The sequence below is a fragment of the Homarus americanus genome, unplaced genomic scaffold, assembly GCF_018991925.1.
Source record: "Homarus americanus isolate GMGI-L3 unplaced genomic scaffold, GMGI_Hamer_2.0 scaffold45562, whole genome shotgun sequence".
In the NCBI taxonomy this organism is placed as follows: domain Eukaryota; kingdom Metazoa; phylum Arthropoda; class Malacostraca; order Decapoda; family Nephropidae; genus Homarus; species Homarus americanus.
This window is the reverse complement of record NW_024744839.1, coordinates 2,248,971-2,270,995: the sequence shown is the minus strand read 5'-3', so window position 1 is coordinate 2,270,995 and position 22,025 is coordinate 2,248,971. Positions and strand designations below refer to the sequence as shown.

The 22,025-nt window shown below is 37.1% G+C and overlaps 2 protein-coding genes across 3 annotated transcripts; one reads left to right on the top strand and one right to left on the bottom strand.

The window, feature by feature from the left end:
• Positions 1-61: 61 nt before the first annotated feature.
• Positions 62-7,568, top strand: LOC121878224 (gastrula zinc finger protein XlCGF57.1-like). Its single transcript, XM_042384314.1, has 2 exons — positions 62-216; positions 3,171-7,568. Exon 2 carries the CDS (start codon positions 4,187-4,189, stop codon positions 4,838-4,840), a length of 654 nt encoding a protein of 217 aa, XP_042240248.1. The 5' UTR covers positions 62-216; positions 3,171-4,186; the 3' UTR covers positions 4,841-7,568.
• A 4,473-nt stretch (positions 7,569-12,041) lies between these two features.
• On the bottom strand, positions 12,042-21,343 carry LOC121878218 (peptidoglycan-recognition protein SC2-like). Of its 2 annotated transcripts, XM_042384302.1 has the most exons (7): positions 20,386-21,343; positions 19,647-19,742; positions 17,908-18,024; positions 15,968-16,044; positions 15,308-15,499; positions 14,169-14,374; positions 12,042-13,701 (listed from the first exon to the last, which is right to left on the bottom strand). In XM_042384302.1, exons 2-7 carry the CDS (start codon positions 19,658-19,660, stop codon positions 13,567-13,569), a joined length of 741 nt encoding a protein of 246 aa, XP_042240236.1. In that variant the 5' UTR covers positions 19,661-19,742; positions 20,386-21,343; the 3' UTR covers positions 12,042-13,566. The 2 variants fall into 2 exon arrangements, with proteins under 2 accessions (XP_042240236.1, XP_042240237.1); XM_042384303.1 differs by lacking the exon at positions 17,908-18,024 and having other exon boundaries at positions 20,386-21,341.
• Between the last annotated feature and the right edge of the window lie 682 nt (positions 21,344-22,025).

Here is a 22,025-nt window from a genome sequence, read left to right as displayed (position 1 = left end):
GCAGTAGGATAGATTGATAAAGCTAAAGAGAAAATACTTATCTTTGGCAGCTCTATTGATTTGTCAGTGTGATATTAGGTTTTTTAAATTACTCTTTTTTAATACAGCATTAGAATATTTTTGTTCTCGTGAAGTAGGAACTGCCAGTGTAGGCGACCGTGTTTGTTTACATTCTGTCAGCCAGGAAGAGCAGTAGGAATGGTCATCAGAATCCTAGTGAGTTATTTTTATGATTGTTGGTCTTATACCTATGACTCACAATTGCAGGTACTCTTTAATGGTGTACTTAGAGGGTAATTCTTTATGCATCAAGAATAGAATAAGTATATCCCTACAATACTCCATTCACTCTTAAGTGCTGTATATTGAAGGTGGGGAAGGACTGTGTTAGTTTCTAGGATTTTTTATGTTTTGAGTGAAATTTTACCTAAATGTCCTTGCTATTGTTCAAAGTGATAGGTAGTGGTGTATATGCATTTTCCCTTTTATATTATAAAGCAAAATTTTTATCAAAATACTTTACATACACTTATCTACTGTATGTAACCATTATGCAAAAAATGCTCCAATTATCTCTCTTTCTAGGTATAATTCTAAAGATAAAGTACAGTGTAAACATCAGATATGGTGTTGATATAGTTGTGTGATCATTTATACAACAAAAGGAAATATAAACACGTAGGTAATCCTGACAGGGATGTCTTTTATGGCAGGTTTTGCAGTAAAGATTGTTTTATGCCCGACTCGTTTTTTATTACTACAATAGTGTTTTCTTGTGTGTTTTGTTGTCATTTTAACGAATATGACCATTATTTTAGGACATGTATATTTAATGACATACAACCCCTTTAACACTATTAACGACATTGAATCCTTCCATAGTGGGCAGAACTTTGAAGTTACCCCTAAAATTGCTTGATAAGTATGGTGGAGGAGAGTGTTGTGCGACTATTACTTGTGACTGTATGTGTCTCCATATGTCATAAACCAATATACATTAAGAAGAAAAAAGGTGTTATATGTAACTGTGTCTAACCCAGTAATTCTAACAAAAATTCTTTGTGACCCAAAACCAGATTGGTATGTACGCGACTTACAATATACAGTACGGTATAATAAAATCAACACAATAATACAAAATATAATGTTTCTTCTCTAAGTTTGTTAGTATATACACAGATAGAACAATATAATACTGTATAATGCAGTGATGGAACTCACACTAAAGCTTATGTAATACAACTTAAACTAATAAGAGAGATGACTTGTTTTGTCTTAGCCAGGTCTTAAAGTGTGTTGTCGTGGCAGACAGGCTGTAGCGCAGATCATGGTCACACTGAACCTGTTTCGAAGATCTGTCTTTGTCAGTACGGTACGGATGTTGAAAATCCTGCCTTGCAGGAATGGCAGGAGGCCTTTCGGAGCTTTGGCAGCAACTATTGTTTTTTCATTGAGGAGAGTGACCCATAAAGTACTGAGGGGCTACTGCTTGAAGCTGTGGGTTGGTAAATCATGTTATATTTCTATCATTTGTTCATGCTGTCTGGGTGCTCTGTCATCTGACAAATTTTATACATTAATATCGAGAGTATTTCAAACCCAGCAGTATTTCATGGTATCATCAGTAGGAATGAATATAGAGTTCGATTCTTCTCTGAGAGTGTTCAAGTGCTTCAGGACACTGCCATGAATGTCTTCAAACAATGCTGAGGCATTTTCCTCAGTTTTCCAACAGTTTGTTTCAGGACGGGAAAGACTCGATCTTTCCTTACTCCATTTTGCTTTGCCACAACTTCAGTTTGGTAAGTGAGGAAAGCTACTCAGTGAATGTGCTGAGAGTGTGGTTCTAGCCTTGCATGGAAGCATTCAGGCAGTTAATTTCACCAAATAAATCTGTGAGGTGGCCACTAGGGGCAACCATTTCGGCTCAGAGAATCTTTCAAGTCAAAATTTGTTATGTGATTGAATCCAAGATTTAAAAAATGCATCTTTGTAAGTACATTTCCCCATCCTGAAAAACAAACAAATAAATACAATAAGCTATTAAATTCCAGGAGTAACTCAGCAGCTCTCGACGCAAAAAGCACACAAACGGAATGAAAAATGGAGAAGAAATAAAGAGGAAAATTATTACAAAATTGGCACAGCATGAAAATATGGTGATGAAATACAGGTGACAAAACCCAGATCCCTGTGCATAATTACACAATAGTTTTTAAACAAAATTTATAACACACTCGCTGTTGTTACAAGCAACACTGTGGGTGTACAGTACTGGTCAGTAGCAAAATGAGGATTGAAGTGAAGTGTTTGCAGCTTTGATAATGTTCTCGTGACCCATTCGATCCATAGTTTATGAACCACTGGTCTAAACAATGATCAGTTTAGAGACAATCTTTGGTTTCTGGGTACAGTATTGAAGAGTATTCAGGTTTAGGTATCTTAAATGTCTCTGGAACTACTGTAATCGAAGATTTTCCATTCACTAAAAGTTTTCCTTCACGTCTCAGAATTTAATCCATACTTTTGGATTCTACTAATGCAAATTTCTTTAACTGGAGCTTCTGTAACTCAAGGGATATACACCTGTATACTGCATTTGCAAGGTTGTATTGTAAATGTTAAAACCTTATTTTGATACAGTAGTATTAAGATTGCAGCTCAGGTGGCTTACAAACGCATGCAGTTACACACAGACTCGTAGCATGTCTCTAATTAGCTCGCTGTCACCAATCTCCTATGTAAGATGGTTGTTGATAGGCACTTCTAAATCTCAGGCCATCACCCAGCCAATCGTACCTGGTGAAGATGAGCTTGCCAAAGGACTATACAATACAGTATACAGTACTCTATTAGTGTCAACTGTATATTTTAGTTTGCTGAAATACATGAGCCACCTGGTTGCACTGTACAGTCCAGATGTTAACACTGAATGTTTATGATCTCTATATTAAGCTGTGTTTTAAATGAAAACTGCGATTTGCAGTAGGGTGAATTTTTCAAATTTTGCAACAAATGTCGTTGTTGTGTCAGAATTTCTGCTGGTCTGGATCATTAATTTAATGTAGTAATTGGTCCAATACTACTAAAAGTTTTCATTATTCTTAGTAAATATTAAAGTAATCAGATGCAGAAATGTTTGAGTAATGCATTGATTTTTCTCTTGACAGATATAAGTTGAGAGACAAACATCACATTGATACACAAACAGAAGACAGCCAGAACAGTATGTTGATTGGACATACAGAGTATGGTCTGCATACACCAAATTTTGCAAACAATATAAGTTTTTTGTGTTCCTATTGTATATGCAGGGGAACATATTGATCTGCACTTGTTCATCCACCTATCAATCTGGACCTCTGTACATCAATACGCAAGATCTTTCGTCCCACCCAAGTTTATGTACAGGATTATGTAAGAGCATCTAACGTAGAAAATGAAACTTTCGTGGCTTTTGTATATGTATCATAAGGCTTTTAAGCAATTTGTGTGGTTGTTGAAGTGTTTATAATTTATCAAGGTTTTGGACCTTGACATTTTGTAACCAGCAGGAGAATGTGTTAAGTAAACACTAGTTGTAATAAAAAAAAATATAGTATCTTATTGTGAACATATCTTATGAAACATTCAAGATATAAAGACTGTACATACACCTTCTGCAGCCACTGTATTGATGATAATCCTTTAATGATACACTGTGATATGCAGTGCAGTAGTGGCCCAACACCACACCATTACTACTGAGTGGACACCATCACCATCTACTGCAATAAAGTTCACCCTGACATCAGAGCTACTATATGTACAGGGTTCATTTGTATTAAATTATGTAGGGCTTACATTTCACTATTAACAGATTCTGAAACATAATTGTTGTTTTCAGTTACTATTTTGAAACAAATAAATTACAAGAGATAGGAGACTATAGCTACATCGGATAGAACAGTTTTTCTGTTAAACATCACTTAAGACTTGTGCACAGAAATGTCAGGATAGATGTTTACTGACAACAACAGTAATTTCTTTGGTTAAAATAGTTCAAAGAGTTTAAACAATGAGTTGATAAAACAAAAGATGCAGGTTTATACATTATGTAGGGTGATTGAAAGGCTTTAAACAAAATAATCAACAAAACACATGTGAGTTCATACTGGAAAGGTATTACAGTATAAGAGTGTTTAGGATGTCTAAAGATCTTACGCAAAAGCCATCTTCTGTGACAAATATGAGAGTTCATACAAGAGAGAAGCCATATAAGTGTACAGTATGTGTTAAAAACTTTATCCACAAATCCTCACTAGTAACTCATATGAGGGTTCATACAGGAGAGAAACCATATAAATGTTTAGAATGTTTCAAGAACTTTATCCATAAATCTTCTCTAGTAACACATATGAGAGTTCATACAGGAGAGAAACCATATGAGTGTACAGTGTGTTTCAAAACCTTTATACATAAATACTCTTTGGTTAAGCATATGAGAGCTCACACAAAAGAGAAGCCATTTACATGTTCAGTGTGTTTTAAGAACTTCACACACAAATACTCGCTGGTAATACATATGAAAGTTCATAGAGGAGAGAAGCCATTCCACTGCTCAGTGTGTCTTAAAAACTTTACTCGTAAGTCCTCTCTTGTAAAACATACTAGAGTTCATACAGGAGAAAAGCCATTCAAGTGCTCAGTGTGTCTTGAGGACTTTTCTCAAAAATGTGTTCTGGTAAATCATATGAAAGTTCATACAGGAGAGAAACCATTCAAATGTTCATTGTGTCTTAAAATATTCACATATAAATCCTCTCTGGCAAGACATATGAAAAGTCATACAGGAGACTAATCAGCTGTATGTCTGTAGAACATTACTTGTGAATACGTTTGAGTTAATATAGGAGAGAAACCATTTTAGTGTTCAGAGTGTCTTGAAGACCCTTTAAAACTGTACTTTAGGAAGATATATAAGACATTCCATGTCCAGTGTGAACACCCTCTAGATTCAGTCTCACAGCGTATGATTAAACATCACATGTGTGTTGGCTTCTAACAAATGTTGACTTATTAGAAAATTTTCTGTTGTCTAAAGGTAAAATACTTGATTCTGTAGATTTTTGTATGAGATGTGACCTGGGAAGGTTCAAAGAGGTGAGGGTGTGTCATTGTTATGCCAGGGTGATGCAAGCTTGATTATATACTGTGTGTGAAATTTCTTCGGTTAACCTGTCTAGAGTTGACAAAAATCCTTTTTTTTTTTATTTATTTATTTTTTTTAATGAAAACCTAACCCATCCATATGTACATATTTTTTTCTCGGGGTCTTACAACTTTCGGTATGTACAGGTATGGGACCATTTATCCAGCGTGCTCGGGACCTAGGGGGCTGGATAGGGCTTTATTCCATAATTTGGAGTGCCTGGTCTAAAATGTACAGTAAACCCTCTGTAACTGGCAGTGAAGCCTCTGTCCAAATCACTAGGCTTGCTCTTAAAAGTAGCTTCAACTGTACACTGAAACAATAAAATTTATGATTGTAGGTGTATAAACATCAATAACAAAAGAATAGCAATATTGAAAGCATAAAAAGAGCAAAAATTATACAAGGTAGTGTACAAACTGCATGCCAGATGTCACTGACGGTCATCTTCGCAATGCAGCAGCATCCCCAGCAGTGATACTCCGTGCCACGGACCCTCCAATATCTTCACACTTGCCACACAGCTTCATGGTAGATACAGTACTTAAAACTTTATACCTTATGGTAATTATAACTTTTGTTCCTTTTTGCACTTTCCTTTTGTAGGATTCTGTGTACCGGTACCTGTACTGTACATGTGAGTAAAAAAATTACGTACAGGATATCTACCTGAAAATATGAGTTAAAAACATCCACAGGTGGAGAATTGTTGGAAATATCCTTGCTTGGCCTGCGAATTACTGGTATACTTGGTATATGGTATACTACAGGTACTCATATAAATAATTCGTTCCAAAACGTAGCTGGTTTTTGGAGCATTCCGGATATCAGGATGCCGGATAAACAGTCCCATACCTGTGTGTGTGTGTGTCTCAATAAGAAAAATCATTTGATTCAGCCATAATGTACAGCTGAATTGTTGCTAAATTGAGTTAACTTTTTGTTGTTATTGCTGTGAGGAATATAAATCATTTCATATGAGGTCATTTTTGCTCTTTTTCATAAGAGATGTCATTTACTATCATAACCTAACCAAATTACTGTACTGTATACCTAAATTAGGTTAGTTAAGGTGAAGTTATGTGAGGTAAGATTTAGTAGGGATGCTATGGGTTCAGTGTTTAAAATCCAATTGTCAGGAAACTGAGAATGTGAGAAAACCATACATTTTCACCACAATATATAAACATTCTTAAGAGGTACAGTATAGCATATCATCATCATCATGATTGTTTTATGGCCATTTTCCAATCTTTGTGTGGGTTAGCCATGATTACCTAATGGCAGCTCTCCAGGTCTCTTGCAGTCTCTTGTGAGGTGCTTATCTTTGAGGTCATTTCTCAAAATCTGTCCCCATGTCATTTTTGGGCCTCCATATTCAAACTCATGAATCTCTTGACCCAGTTAGTCTCTTCCATTCTCTCCACATACCCAAACCATATTGACCTACTTCTACATAAAACTTCATCATACTTTTGTTTTCTGAGCAGGATTTCAAATTATTTACTATTACAGAACATCACATCATACTCATTTCATTTCTCTCAGGTCTGCTGCCCAAGTTTTGCTCCTTTACCCACACCATACTTTATGCCAACTACATACAACTTTCCATTCAAGTGAAGAGGTCCTCTCGCCATTAATAAAGGCAATAACTCCCTAAACTTCTTCCAGGCACTTCTGATTCTTGCAATTGAGTTAGCTTTGGCACCACCCCCTGCACTTATCTCGTCATCCAGGTAGCAGAACTCATTGCCACAATCTAGGGATATACTGTATGGCCAGTATTTAACTTTTCCTGTCATCCAAAGGCCAGACATACCTCTTAGAAAGCTATTTCTTCATAATGCTCATATTTCTTGGAAATTTTAAATATAAGAAAAAATAAATAAAATTTATAAAATAGTACAAGAGTTCTGGAGATTATATAAGACATAACACTCTCTTGTTTACTTTAAGCTGCACACTCAACCATTGAGAATGATGGATGCTGATTTCCAATCAGTGCCCAATTCTGCCAGTTTTTACTTTTGACTGTAGTGCTCAGCTCAGGTTGAGGAAAACATCATTCCTGCTCACTGCAAAGCTTAACCTGAGTCTGCAATCATCAAAAAATAACTGCATGCAACCAGTAGGTGCTGCCATCTCCCAGTGTCAGTCAAGCCTGTGGCATAAACAATGTTTGCCATTCCACTGCTGACACCAACCCAGGCATCCTATGTAGTAAGAAAATCAGATGCATATTGATTTTTTCACTAGTTTTCTCAGCTATTTAGGTGAGTTATAGACTTGATGATAACATCTAGGTATGCTATGTAAATTTATTTTATGTATCATACTTTACTGCATAAATAAAGAACTGTAAGAAAAATTCAAACATTATTTGATTAATTTTTTTCCTGTCTCTTTTTAATATTGTACAATACTTTCATTATTGTGAGTGTAAGTCCAAGATAAGTAGTACAGTATTTAGGTGTGCAAAGGCCAGAAAAAATTTAATTGGTTTGGTTTTGGGTCCTGAGGGTTCCTGAATTTTACCCACTGAACCTGTATATTCACTTATACCTGTAGTTTATATTATGATTATCTCTTTTATTTTCTCATGAAACTAAGTTAAAATTTTTAAGGAAGAATAAAGAAATGTAGAGGAATTACTGTTACTGTATATTGCATGTAAAGTACAGCTCCTCCCAGACTTACGACGGGGTTAGGGACCCAAATCCAGGTCGTAAGTCGAAATGGTCGTAAGTCGGAAATGCTTAAATAATACATAGAAAATCTAAAATGGGTGTCTCTTTTTCTTCTCAGCACCACAAAACACTCACTTAAGCTTGCCAGCCATTTTAAAGTGAATTACAAATGAAAATGTTGTCTGTGTACTGACTTTGGGACTTGAAAATACGTAATTTTACCAAATTTTGGTACGCCTGAAGCAGGTTGTAAGTCGAGTAGGTCGTAAGTCGGGGAGGAGCTGTACTCTACTGTACTGTATTACTATTTAGCATGATTATGTACATGTTATATAAACAACACTATGAACAGTGTGTGTGTATATATATATATATATATATATATATATATATATATATATATATATATATATATATATATATATATATATATATATATATATATATATATATATATATATGTATATATATATATATATATATATATATATATAGGATATATATATATATATATATATATATCACTTGATAAAATCACACGGAAAATGGAAACAACGGAGTACCTTAGCTGTCTTTATTCAAGACATCTTCAGAGGCAACTAGATTACATGGACAGAGAGAGCTTAAATATACAGGGTGACCTAAAAACATGAGGTCAGGTCATAATGATGACATCCACGTTTTCATTGTGATTTACATGAAATATATATATATATATATATATATATATATATATATATATATATATATATATATATATATATATATATATATATATATATATATATATATATATATATATATATATATATATATATACTGTATATATATATATATATATATATATATATATTACTGACACACATGAACACGCCCACACATGAGTGGGCCTTACTAGATAAGATAAGGTACTAAGTGAGTACAGTACAGTGCAGTAAATGTAATATAATTTAGGAGTCAAAGATAACAACATTGTAGTACTGTGCTGGTTTGAAATAAGATATAACTTTATGAGTGCTCTGTAGTACTGTATAAACCATTTATATTTTGTATTTTCAGCATCTATTTTGTATTTAGAGCTTTATGTATTGTACAGTACTGTACTGTACTGTGGGCCTGTAAACAGATGGAAGTTCTTTTTTAATATTTCTATCAGTCGTACAAAATGTAGTTGACTGTTTTCACCAAGATGAGTACAGTACAGTACCCATGTTATGTTATTCAGAAAACTGTGGGTATAATATTTTTCTAGACCTTATTTTTCTCAGTAGTGTTTAAGTGGCTTTGTGAGAAAGTATTAGTAGATAACAAATGGAAACCATTTGGACTTCCAAATTTCAGACCAATCATCTGCAGAAACATGAGTTTATAATGAAAACTTGTTCCACCTAACATATAAATTGTCTCACTGCCTTTTATTATGTAATAGCACAAGTTGAAGTTGAATAGATTTTTTAATGTATTTTAATATTTTATTTATTTAACCTCTTCCAGTTAAAGTTAGCTTTTTATAGCATTTGTGACTTAGTGGTCATTGAGTTGGCCTCTGAGTTCCACACCACCCTTGGTGATTCTGCCCATAAGCCAGGGGCCTATTGTTTAACAGCAGGATACACTCTACTAGTGAAATGCCTGATAATATATCCTGTATTCTATTTTGACACTTCTCACCCAGATGGTTCAAGTCAACTTGGATTCCATTTGAATCAGTGGGTGACTCGGGTACAGTCAGCCAAAGATGCATCAACCCCACCCTGGCTCTCATACACCCAATTTTACCTGGCAATACAGAGGGCCTCCAAATTTGTGGGGGTAAGGTTCTCAAAATGGCCACGAATCGCCAAATCTGTGAATAACATTTGCGGACTTGGGGGGGAGGGGAGGGAGTGGTATATTTTTAATTTTTACTTGTGTACAAAGAAATGTATATTCCCTTTATGTGTTTGCCCTGTCTCTAGAACGAATGGCTCCCTGTCTCAGCCGTGAAAATGCCGGCAACTTTAAAACTACCCGCAGACATTCTTGGGTACATCCAGGGCGTCATCCACTAATATTAAAGGATTGTGAAATAAATATCTGCAAATCTGGGGGCCCCCTGTACTGTACATGGTGAAGTAAGACTGTATGTAATGGTAGTGTGATTTTTGTATCTATTTTTGGCTGTACTGTATCACTCAGGATAAATATTAAACAATCCAAAGGTAGCATTTTTATAATAATAAACTGCTCATCATTATTTAACATCATTAGAAGTTTCCAAATGTTTTTGTATATTTGCTTAAATAGTGAAAAACTATACACTGTACAGTACTGTATTAATGAATTGACAAACAGGACTGCCACAAGATTCTCACATCAAATTTCAAAAATGCATTTAATCTTGTGTGTTTCTTGAAGGAATTAATTGCCTTTATAATGTGAGTATTACATACTGTATATAATTTGACTAGAGGTGGCCATGTCAAGGGAAAAATGCCAGTAGCTTGTGCAAGATATCTCCAGTTTTCTTGATAGTCTTGTCTAGGGCTATTTTGAATCCCTGTAATCTTTGTGATTCCACAGTTTGGGCTGGTAGACTGTTCCACAGGTCTACCACTCTGTGTATGAAGTATTTCCTAATACAGTATTCATCCAATGATATCTTGGCGAGCTTGAAGTTATGTTCCTTCGTGTTGGTGGTACGTGACGTCATGAAAAATGGTCTGGGTTCAAGTATTCCACCCCTTTCAAGAATTTGATTGTCTCTATGAAATTTGTCCTATTGTGTCATGTCTAAAGAATTGTTATTCCTAAGGCCTTCAGTCTACTTGGATGATCAAGATAAGAGGTCTGGAATCATCTTTTTCATTGTGTTGCACCTTTTCTAGGAATATAAGTCTTTCTAGAGGTAGTGTTTCCATGGCTGTAGACTGTAATCCAGACTGGAATGTACTAGAGACTTATAAATCTGAAGGAGTATTATCCCATTAATGTATTCAAAGGTACACTTTATAATTTCCAAATCTTGATTGTTTTGTTTCTTCTCACTGATGCTTCCATTTGTTGAGCTGCTATCAGTGGCCACTCTATCACAATGTCTAGAGCTTTCCTTTTATCAACAGTATCCAGGGAAGTTTATTAACAGAATAGTTCTGATTAGGGTTGTTGTAACTTACATGTACAGTATGCCAAATTTGCCTGTCTGTCTGCAGTCTTATGCATTGTAATGTTAAAAAGCATTTGCCAGTATCACAACCATTTGAATAATTTGTGCAGATCGTTTTGCATGACTGTGACATCGTCTTGATTTGTTACCTTCCTAATATCTCTCTCAACTGCAAACTTGGCAATGTAGCTCAATACAGTATACAGTACTGTACTGTAATTTCATCTACTGTATGTCATTTATGTTGGATCATAAGCAGGGTGGGTCCAAGGATGGGTGAGTCCTTGTGGTACTTCACTGAGGACCTTTTTCCATCCTAAATGTAATCCATTTATGACCACACTGTGTTTCCATTTTGCTGATCTTATTTCCTGGTTGGCCACATTTAGGGCTCTTTTGTAAACAGGTAAAGTACTGTACTACATAATCTGTATAATGTTTTGTGTCTGGCATTTCTAACACAGGTTTTTGTTGTGGCTTTCCTGGGTTTGTGATTCATCCACCTCCTTGTTTTCTGGGGTATACATTCCTCTAATGTTATATCAAAGATTTCCATAAAGTCTTGCAATGATTCATCTATGTCTGATTCCTCTTTAATGGTGTGCGCCCCAATTAATTTTCTGTAGTTTGTCCCTCATGAGCTGGTAATCTCCAGGGATGAAATCAAAATGTTCCTTCTCAGTTACATCATTCCAGATCAGCTAATGACATGTTGATTAAGAGAAGGTCAGAGCCAAACACAGGTGTGGGTATCAAGATAATGTGACTATGATGACAAAAGAAGGAAAACTTATTGAACTAAAATTAGAAAACAAAAAGGCAAAGGGAGAGAGAGATTATGTATATTATTACAGTGAGTCAGTGATGGTAATCTGTTGAACTTCTGAACTGAAACTGTCACAACTCCATGCACTGTAGCTGTAGTTCACAAACTACTGTATTGTATAGTAGACGTGTACAATTTATGGCTGTATCTGTACATTTATACATTCATTAATTAATAAAACCATTGTAGTAGGATTGTAAACATCACTTTTATTGATAATTTATGTTTAACTACATATCATAGTTATCATCAATTTGAATACAGTACAGTAGACCCTTGCCATTCACGAGTGTGTGATTTCAACGATTCGGTTTATGCAGATGGTGGCTAGTTTGCAAGCCTTTTCCCGCAGCACAACGAGTCACCCCGCACAGCATCTCTTGTTGCACTCTCCAAACTTTAGTGTTTCTGTGTGAAATGGCCCCTAAAAGACTGCCTAGTGCCAGTGCTAGTGATGCTAGTGGAATGGAATGTAAAAGGCAGAAATCAGTGATGACCTTGACAAAGAAAGTTTTATTATTAGATAAGTTAAAAGAGGTAGTATAAGTTGTCATTCGCGATTTTGCCAATTTGCGCCACTTCTTGGAACCTATCCTTCGCAAATGGCAAAGGATCTACTGTACTGTACATAATCCTAACATGCTTATAAACAGTAAACATCGAACAAGTACTGTATAGTGAACTGAGAGGCAATTTGTTGTTAAGGTTTTACAGTATGTTAGCATGTAAAAATTTTCCCTTATGTTTAGTTTGTCATGAGGTTTACAAAAAAGAAAAATATGTAGTGAGTTATGTTTGAAGTAGAGAAAATATGACAAAAATTTTCTAAAAAATCTTGCAAAATTTACAATAAATAGTAGAAAAAAAAAGTTCTTGCAGTTTACAACATAATCTCGCTATGTACACAAGACAAACACATTTTTAGTTATATTGCTGTACTTACTACACTAAGAATAAATAAATAAATAAATATTTTTTTGATTGATATGTTACATTAACACATAACAACTGTTTATATTAATCATAATACTGTATAGCCATCTATATTATAATACTGTATCATTTAATGGTACTGTATGTAGTTTAAAATGGAATGTAATACAATACAACCCTGTATCAAATAAGTATGTTCCAACAGTCTTGTACAAGTTCTCCTGAACAAGGTTTATTTCTTTATACTGTATTGTACTGTATCCATACATGGAATTTATCGGTGGTGTAACACACACACACACACATTATATGATTGTGTGATTGGTCAAAAAACCGTCACAAATTCTCAGAGTGGAGTCATACAGGGCTGCCAACACAAGTCATTACAGGACTGCCAATACAAGTCATCACATGGCTGCCAACACAAGTCATCACATGGCTGCCAACACAAGTCATTACAGGACTGCCAACACAAGTCATTACAGGACTGCCAATACAAGTCATCACATGGCTGCCAACACAAGTCATTACAGGGCTGCCATCACAAGACATTACAGGGCTACTAACACAAGTCATTACAGGACCACCAACAAGTCATTACAAGGCTGCCAACACAAAAGTCACCACGTGGTTCCCAACATAATAAACGTCTTACTTAAACGTATCATGCTTCAACTTCTATTGATTTCATTCTTAAACTTTTAAGGTTTATGTTTGGCCGCATGTACATTATTAGGCCTGGTGTTGCTCAGCTTTACCAAGATTCTTCAGACCTTGGGCTTTACTTGGGCATGTTCTTGTCATGCCCGTAAATACTCCATGTCTGTAGGTTTTCATACAGCTTCTGTCCAGGACACGCAGTGGTATTTCTCGCATCTCTGTGGCCGAACATCTTAAAGTCCTCTATTAGTTTCCCCTGTGAGTAAAGGTAAAATAATTTTGAGTACATACTGTATTGATAAAGATGTGAGAAAGTAAAATAGAGGGGAGAGAACAGGGTACAACCTAGTGTGGCTGACAGTGTAAATATGTGGAGAAAATCATAATATACTAAAACAAATGATATACAGTACAGTACACTGTATAGGAAAAGTTGTAAATATGTAAGGTCAGTAAAATAAGTATCGACCACCCCATGGTCGGTGGAATAGAAATGAACGGTAACAACCAACACGGGTAAGCATTTACAGTTTTCGCTTGATGTTTCATATTGTTATGCATGGCAGGGTGGTTGATACTTTTTAATTGACTGTACAGGGATCACCCCAGGTTATTTCACCTAAAGATAAACCACTTTAATTCAAGTTAAGGTTTAGGTTAAGGTGGTTTAGGTGAGACGAAGTTAGCTGGGGTGCATAGCGGTCGTAGCTACCGTACACTGACCTCCTTCACTCCGCAGTCCATGATATCCTTCAGAGCCGTGAGTGCCTTTTCGTTGGGTAGTCTTTCTTCGAAGTTGCCCATCACACAGATGCCGTAGTTTGCTCGGTTATAATACTTGGTGTGAGCACCTTGTCTGTCCCAGCCTCGGCCTTCGTACACTTTACCATTTTCACCAACCAGAAAGCTGTAGCCGATATCATCCCAACCTGGAAAAACAATGAGACTGGTGAGGTTGTTGTGCTGTGTTGACTCTGCTTCACGAGATTCCGTCCATTATATCACACTTGTTTTGGAAACTTTTACAAACTCAATTGACTGATTGTTGTCATCCTATGTCGACAACCCAAATTTGAATTTTATATTTGAATGCAGTTTTAAGGAGTCACTTTAGGTGTTCCCAAATGGAATGTTACTGTGTGTGTGTGTGTGTGTGTAAAGCAGACGTTTATAGACTAATATTATATATGGACGCAAAATTAAGTCATGCCAACTTTGAACCCCTCAACTCAATATTTTTTTGAAAATTTCTAAGGGTTAGTTCATAGATTTAAAGTTGTAATGATACTCATTTTTGTAAAAGTAACATTACAAACGAGTTCTTTACACACATGCTTGCCAGCATGCGCCCTAAATTTATGGGGTCACCTATGAAACCCTGAAGTAAACTCCTAAGATTAATTAGTTATATCTTGGAATACTATAAACTCGTTTACTTCCTCCCCAAATACTAATTGTGAAGGGACAGCTTGAATCCCATAGCCTTATGATCCAATAGTTGCGGTCTCTGGTACCCTTAAGTCTACTTTTTACTTTTTTTTTGTTTCTCTGGATTTCCTCAGCAAGGAAACTTATTTTAGCTGGTGTGGGTTGACCATTGACGACCAATACACCCCCCCACCACTTCTTTTTTAGAAAAATTAAAGCATTCCCAATAAAATTTATTTGTCTATCAGGCTGCCATCTATATGACCAACACACAAAATAATTGTATGAATGAATTTGTTTTACTTTTTTTTTACATACTATATAAGGAGACTGAGGCTAACACAGCGACTCCCAGAAGAGCTGGAACTGTCAATAGTGTTAACTGAAAGATTTCATTATTAAATTTAGAAACAACATAAGTTAAGTAAAGTTACAATTAGTGTCCATATGTAGAGCTTGTATTATCTTCAACTCGGCCACACATTCCTCTGTCGTCTCACAGAAGGCCATGGCCGAGTGGTGGACAAACACCCCTCTCATTGGTAGGTTTAACGGGGTGATGAGCACAGGCTCGCGGGCTTCCCATTCTTCACGTGACACAAGCGATAGTCTTGAACAGTCTCCACCTGTTGATGGTAACCTGTTAGTTCACAGTTAGTTCAGGTTTGTTGAGACATGTGCATCTCCCAAAAAAATTCTGTACACGTAAATTCAGTGGCATGACACTAATTCTTATGGCCTTGGGTTCACACAAACACACAGTATCGTGTCAAGTTTCGCTTTCCTAAAATAATATCTTCAAACGCCTAATCCTCGATTTGTTTTCAATAAAATAGATATTAGCGTGAAATACTATAATTATGATTTTAATTTGTTCTATATGACTACTTATGGAATATTCTAAAAGAAACATTACACATTCTTCTCTTCTTACGAAAACATTTTATTTAAACAGTTTTCTAAATCATTGTCAGATATATTTTATTACATTACTTGAATTATTATTTTTTCATTAAGGAGATGTTTTAATTAATTCCTCAAAGAAAATAAAGTACGGCTTCAGAATGACTTAAAAATTTAGAAAAAAATCTTACCGAAATCACGTTTGTACGCCCCTGTCGCCTCCCGGCTGACGGATGAGAGCTCATCCCAGGAGAGCGGACTCGCTTCACTGAAAATAAAACAATATCATATTAGTCAATTGCAGGACAAAATTACTTTATGCATGAGTTTTGTAATAAAGCTACTATTGGGTGCAGCTGAACTACCTAATTATATAGAATGACAATGACCTGTTGGTTCACGAGCACAGGTACCTGGAGAGTCTGGTCAGGTGGGCACCTTTCACCAGGTATCCATAATGATTACCAAAGGTACTCAACTTATTGCTAAAATTTATATTAAAATTATTTAAATTTTATCTCACGTATATCTTAAATGTTTTCCCCCATTTTACATTTGGTATTACAGTACAACATTGAAAGGCGTAAATTGATGTTCAGCAATCAATTGGATTTAGTCTTAATAAGTGATGGATCATGTTGACATAACACCCGCTGACACCCAACACAGACACGGATTAAAGACAACAGACAAAAACAACCACAGGCATAGTAAGTACCTTATGCTTGGTACAGTAAGTACACCATTTGTTCCTCAGCTTATGGCTATGGAACACTGCACATTATTTGAGGTAAAGCAAAGCTTCAAGGACAAAAACGCTTTCTTCTCCCACGTCCCAAACAAAATCTAGTCATGGCAATTCTTTGAAAGGTATTATGACCTTCCTCTGTCAATGGCACGTTCATGATGGTGAGGTTCACTTCCTGGACTTTGGTCAGTGATAAGTTTATAGCTGACCAGTCAGCCATGAGTGCAGCGGTAACACACATGGCTCTCAAAACCGTGTTCCGGGTTTGATCCCGGGACCAAGTCAAATTTTAGGATATTTTTCTGTGCAACTCCATCAAACAGCTCAGTTTCTTCCGGTACTCCTGTTCCCTTCTGTACTAACATTAGGCAGCGTAGGTCGTAAAAAAAATAGTGATTATCCTGCTGACTGAATGAAAAGGTTTGCTCACTACGCCACTGTGAGCATAACAGCCACCCCGTGAAAGTTTGGCGGATGTTGGAATGGAAGTGTTTGGAACAAAAGATGACTGAACACTGAACACAACCAGTAATTTTCAGTTAAGTCAAACTGAAGTGAGTGCGTGTAGTAACCACGTCATTCACGCATTTGTCCTCGGTATCCGGATTCTTAAAAGCTGCAGAAGTAGCGATGCTGGAATCTGTCATCAGTGAACGCGAGGCTTCACCGGTCAGAAAGTCGTTCATAACTTTCCGACTTTCCGAAAACTCGCCTGACCGCTCGTGAGTAGAGACACCCGCACCTGTAATTTGAACGACACCTCAGCATCTTAGTGCGACACGCACTGAGGTGTTGCAAGGTAAGTCCAATATCCTGTTATTCCTCCAGGTGGTGATGTGAGGTCAACTGACTCCACGGATTATTTCCCAAAATGTCATGATAGCTGCCTTTGGCATTGTTAACATTAACACAATTGACTTTCTGTTTCCCCAAAACACCAAAATGGTTCCCTGTACTATAGAATTAGTTCTGTTAACCCATTGTATACGATGGTCTCTCTGTGCTGAATAAAATCGTCTCAGGTTAGCCAAACAAAATATTAAAAATTATATCCCGTAGTGAAAGTGTTAAATTATTCAGAATCACAAAGGCATCAGCAATCTCCTTGGTTTTCTCATGACGATTATATAACTTCAGCTAAGATTGTTCTGAAGTGTGTTACAGCATCCGTAACTAAGTTAGCTTCATTTTCAAAGACGAACAATTCAGCTTTTTGGCAGTGGAGAAGAAATTTCACTTACTGACATTTTTAACTTGGTTCATGTGCCTGACGGAGTGAATCTCAAGCAACACCTATCTAGGACATCTAGCTCGCGAGCAATAATTTCTACAGCTTCCAGTATTTTATTTTTTGAATGGCATGATACTTTGTGATACACTTACACGGAAAAGATTAGTGTGCATACTCCCAGGGTATATAGGAGGTTGCTTGGCCGCGAAGACAACGCCACATTTTGCCATCTTATTAGCATCTGCGCCATCAAGGACAAACAACGACGTCTGAAATAAAAATAGAGTATCTAATATTTGATTTCTAGTAAATAAATCAACACCTATGGCACAGGGACCAACGCCTCGTTAGAGAGGGGACCGAAAAATTACAATGGGATCCATCAGAAGGTAATCGAGTTGCCAAAATACCACACAGAGAGATGCTGTGATGAACTCGGCACACAAGTAAATCACCCAAAGGCATAGTGCATAACTTTGTTTTCTTATATGCAAGGCAGCTTTATTAGTTATGACTTACTGAGGTGAAGTGAGGGCCATCCACCATGGGTTCAGTACAACACGACGTATTCTCACATCCAACTCGGAACAAACTGGTGACAGTGAGTGGTAAGCTCGCTGCCACCCACACACTACTATTATATGACCGTACAAGCGAATAGTAAAATAAAGTAATTAGGCATACAAATACAGTAATTAATCTCTCGCCGTATGTAAAATGGACGAAGAGACCTGTTTCGAGGCTAGCACAGACTAACCCAAACAGTTAACCCTTTAAAGAGGTGTTTCGCACTTACTGCAGGTCGTTCATTCTGGTTAACGTGAGATGAACAGCCACTCAACGGGTTAAGTGTGTTACTGTAGTTCCAAACTGATTGACATTTATTTCCGACATTCGTTCACCAAGTCTGAATTATTCGAGTCATACTAGCCGGTTAGAACAGGTAATACACGATTGTATGGGCAGAGTACACAAGTCCAGGTGACATCCACTGACTCTTGTCTCACCAGGTAAACTCTTCCCAATTACTGACTTTTACAACATTTGTCACGTCATACCCGAAGTTTTTTTCACACGATTAAAGCTGCGGGCACCGAGGAGCTCATTTGTTCAACACACACAGCGCTTCCTGGCCGCGTGTGTGGTTTGTCACCTTGCTTACAACAGCTCCGGTTAAATGGGTCTTCTTAATTACTGATAATTATCAATACAAGACCATGACTATATTTTGTTATATATTTTGGAGTTCTACTAAATGACTAAAGCGTTACCTACGGTTTTTAGTTTCTTAATTTCGTTTGAGCCAACTTGTTTAATGAAAATATAGGCACGTAGTTTGTATTCAAGAACGTTCATTAAAAATAAAGTCAATAGAGATAGAAAAAAGTAGGAAAAAGTTCGCGTAGAATTTGAAGTGAAAGAAGGTTCGACTTTCCTTCATTCATGTCTTTCGAAATGTAAAAAAAAAAATGTCTTAACGAATAACTTGTGAACACTACAAGAACAAAGTCATGTGAAGGATGGTTGGTGTTGTTCTTTCCTCTTTAACAATAAACAAACCCTTAATCACTGTACAACATAACACTTACCAAAGTCCCCCATCCTTATACTGCACTATATGTCTGTCTATATAAATCCTATACTGCACTATATGTCTGTCTGCATCTAGTCACTGTACTGAGTATAATGTAGCTTTGTCATAAAATTTACGGTTTATTTAGGTTAAATATGGTGTCTGTTGGTATTTATGAAATGGGAAGTGTTAGAGTGAAGTCCTGTGAACTCTTGAGTGAGTGTTTGTGTGTCCGTCAGTAAGACGCCGGTGCTTAGTAAATGATGGCAGTAAAAGACGGTTCAGAATACCACCCAGACCAACGCCATCACAACTTACCGCTTGTGTTCCATAGCTAGCGACTTTAATGACTTTCTTCTGGAGGACACGTGTGTTTGTGAACAGTGGCGCCAACTGTGTAGTCTTCGTAGATTCCTGTAGATAATAAAAAACAACAAAAAACATTGTAAAATTTCTAAGTAATACTACGTCGGGCGTCACAAACGACACACTGTGAAGAGTTTACAGAGTGATGTTTAGCAAAAATTATGTACACCTTCACTCCTCGACCAAACATTCAACATTTATGAATATTCTTTAACGTATAAAACAATAACTCAAGGCTACAATGACACAGACCAGAGGTGGAGAGCACAGGCAAGGTTGAACAGTCCACACTAACAGGGATCCATGAAGGCACTAACAGCACCATTTATGTTAAACTATCAACTATCCATACACTTCCTGACTACACACCTTCCCGGTTACATTACACAGCCACGTGTCAACCACCAAATACCTGCCACCACTCACCACTTTCAACACCTTAAGAAGTTTCCATATTAGTTTTCCTTAAGGCTGTTCATCACTTCGTTGTTACATGTTCTTCAGTTTGTCGTTTTGATCAAATTTTCTTACTGTTATTTATATTAAGTCACACACACACACACACACACACACACACCTCTCTATAAGGTGTCACCTGTACACTGCAAATAATAAATCCTTCTCATCTAAATCTATATCTTACGAAAAATGCAAGATTCACCCCCAATAAATTTGATTCAATAGTACTCACGGAGATATGGCGTAGGTGTAGAGGAACAAGTGGTGGAGCGTCACAACACTATGTGGTGGAGCGTCACAACGCTGTTTGGTGTAGCGTCACAACACTGTGTGGTGTAGCGTCACAACACTGTGTGGTGTAGCGTCACAACACTGTGTGGTGTAGCGTCACAACACTGGGTGGTGTAGCGTCACAACACTGTGTGGTGTAGCGTCACAACACTGTGTGGTGTAGCGTCACAACACTGGGTAGTGGAGCGTCACAGCACTGGGTAGTGGAGCGTCACAACACTGTGTGGTGTAGCGTCACAATACTGTGTGGTGTAGCGTCACAACACTGTGTGGTGTAGCGTCACAACACTGGATGGTGTAGCGTCACAACACTGTGTGGTGTAGCGTCACAACACTGTGTGGTGTAGCGTCACAACACTGTGTGGTGTAGCGTCACAACACTGTGTGGTGTAGCGTCACAACACTGTGTGGTATTGGTGAGATGCACTGCACTTATCTCCTGCTCAGTTGAGACTGAATGAGAATCACTTCGCCTCCTGGCTTTATATCAGTGTGGCCTTGTGCTGTAGGTGGCATCCTCTGATGAGTCATTCATACGTTAAGTCTCCCAAACCCTGTAGGTGACGCCACTGCTACATACTGTACAGTATGTTATGTCAAGTGTTGAAAGTTTGGAAGAGATTCTGAAATTTTACATCCTTGTAGATAACGTTGAATACACCACTGCATGGTTGGTTAGAGAGAGACTGCGGTGTAAGCAGGCCAACAAGGCATATATTTAGCAAGTCGTCGTACAAGCTCACGTAACTTCAATATTTACAACAACATTGCCAGCATATAAACAATGGTAAACAGGCCATTAAACGCTAACTCGTACCAGTATGGCGTCTTTGCTGAACATCTATCTATCTATCTATCTATAGTACTGATGGGGGCACAGCTATCAAATTTACTCGGGTAATCCCCTCAGGTATGTGTTGCTCGTGCGGCTACTGCACTACGTTGCCGTACAAATGATCGTACTGCAATACGTTTCTGTTGCCAAACGTATTTTCATTCACTTCCTTGCCCTTTCTGTGGCACTGAATGTATATTTGGAGAAACATAATTACATACAGTGGTTGTAGGTCATAACGGTGATTTTTATTATGGTGTTGAAAGTTATGGTCACGAAAATGATGATGATACTACTACTGCTACTGATAATAATAAAGAAAAGATATTAACCATACAATTAATTAGAGGAAGACGGCAGGTGAAACAAACAGCAGGACGGACGCCTCAGATTGTGGTGAACTCCCTCAGGATCCCCATCTCACAGCCTCTCCTCCGCGTACGTCACATCCTAGCTATTCTCCCACACTCTGCTTCTCCTCTCGTCCTAACACTCATTTGTTTCTCCGTTTGTTTCACCGGAAGTGTGTGGATAAGCAATGTTTGTTCGTAAATGGCACTCAGTTGCCGGGTTTCTCAAACGTTAGTGACGTGTGTAGTGTGTGACAACACGTCTTGAGGCTTTTCGTTCTCTCTGGAAATTCCGGCGTTTTTATCTCAGTGACCTGGCTGTGGTCTGTGTCGACATTATAGAGAAAAACCTATATCATAATTTATCTGTTAATATGTAACAATTATTATTCTCTT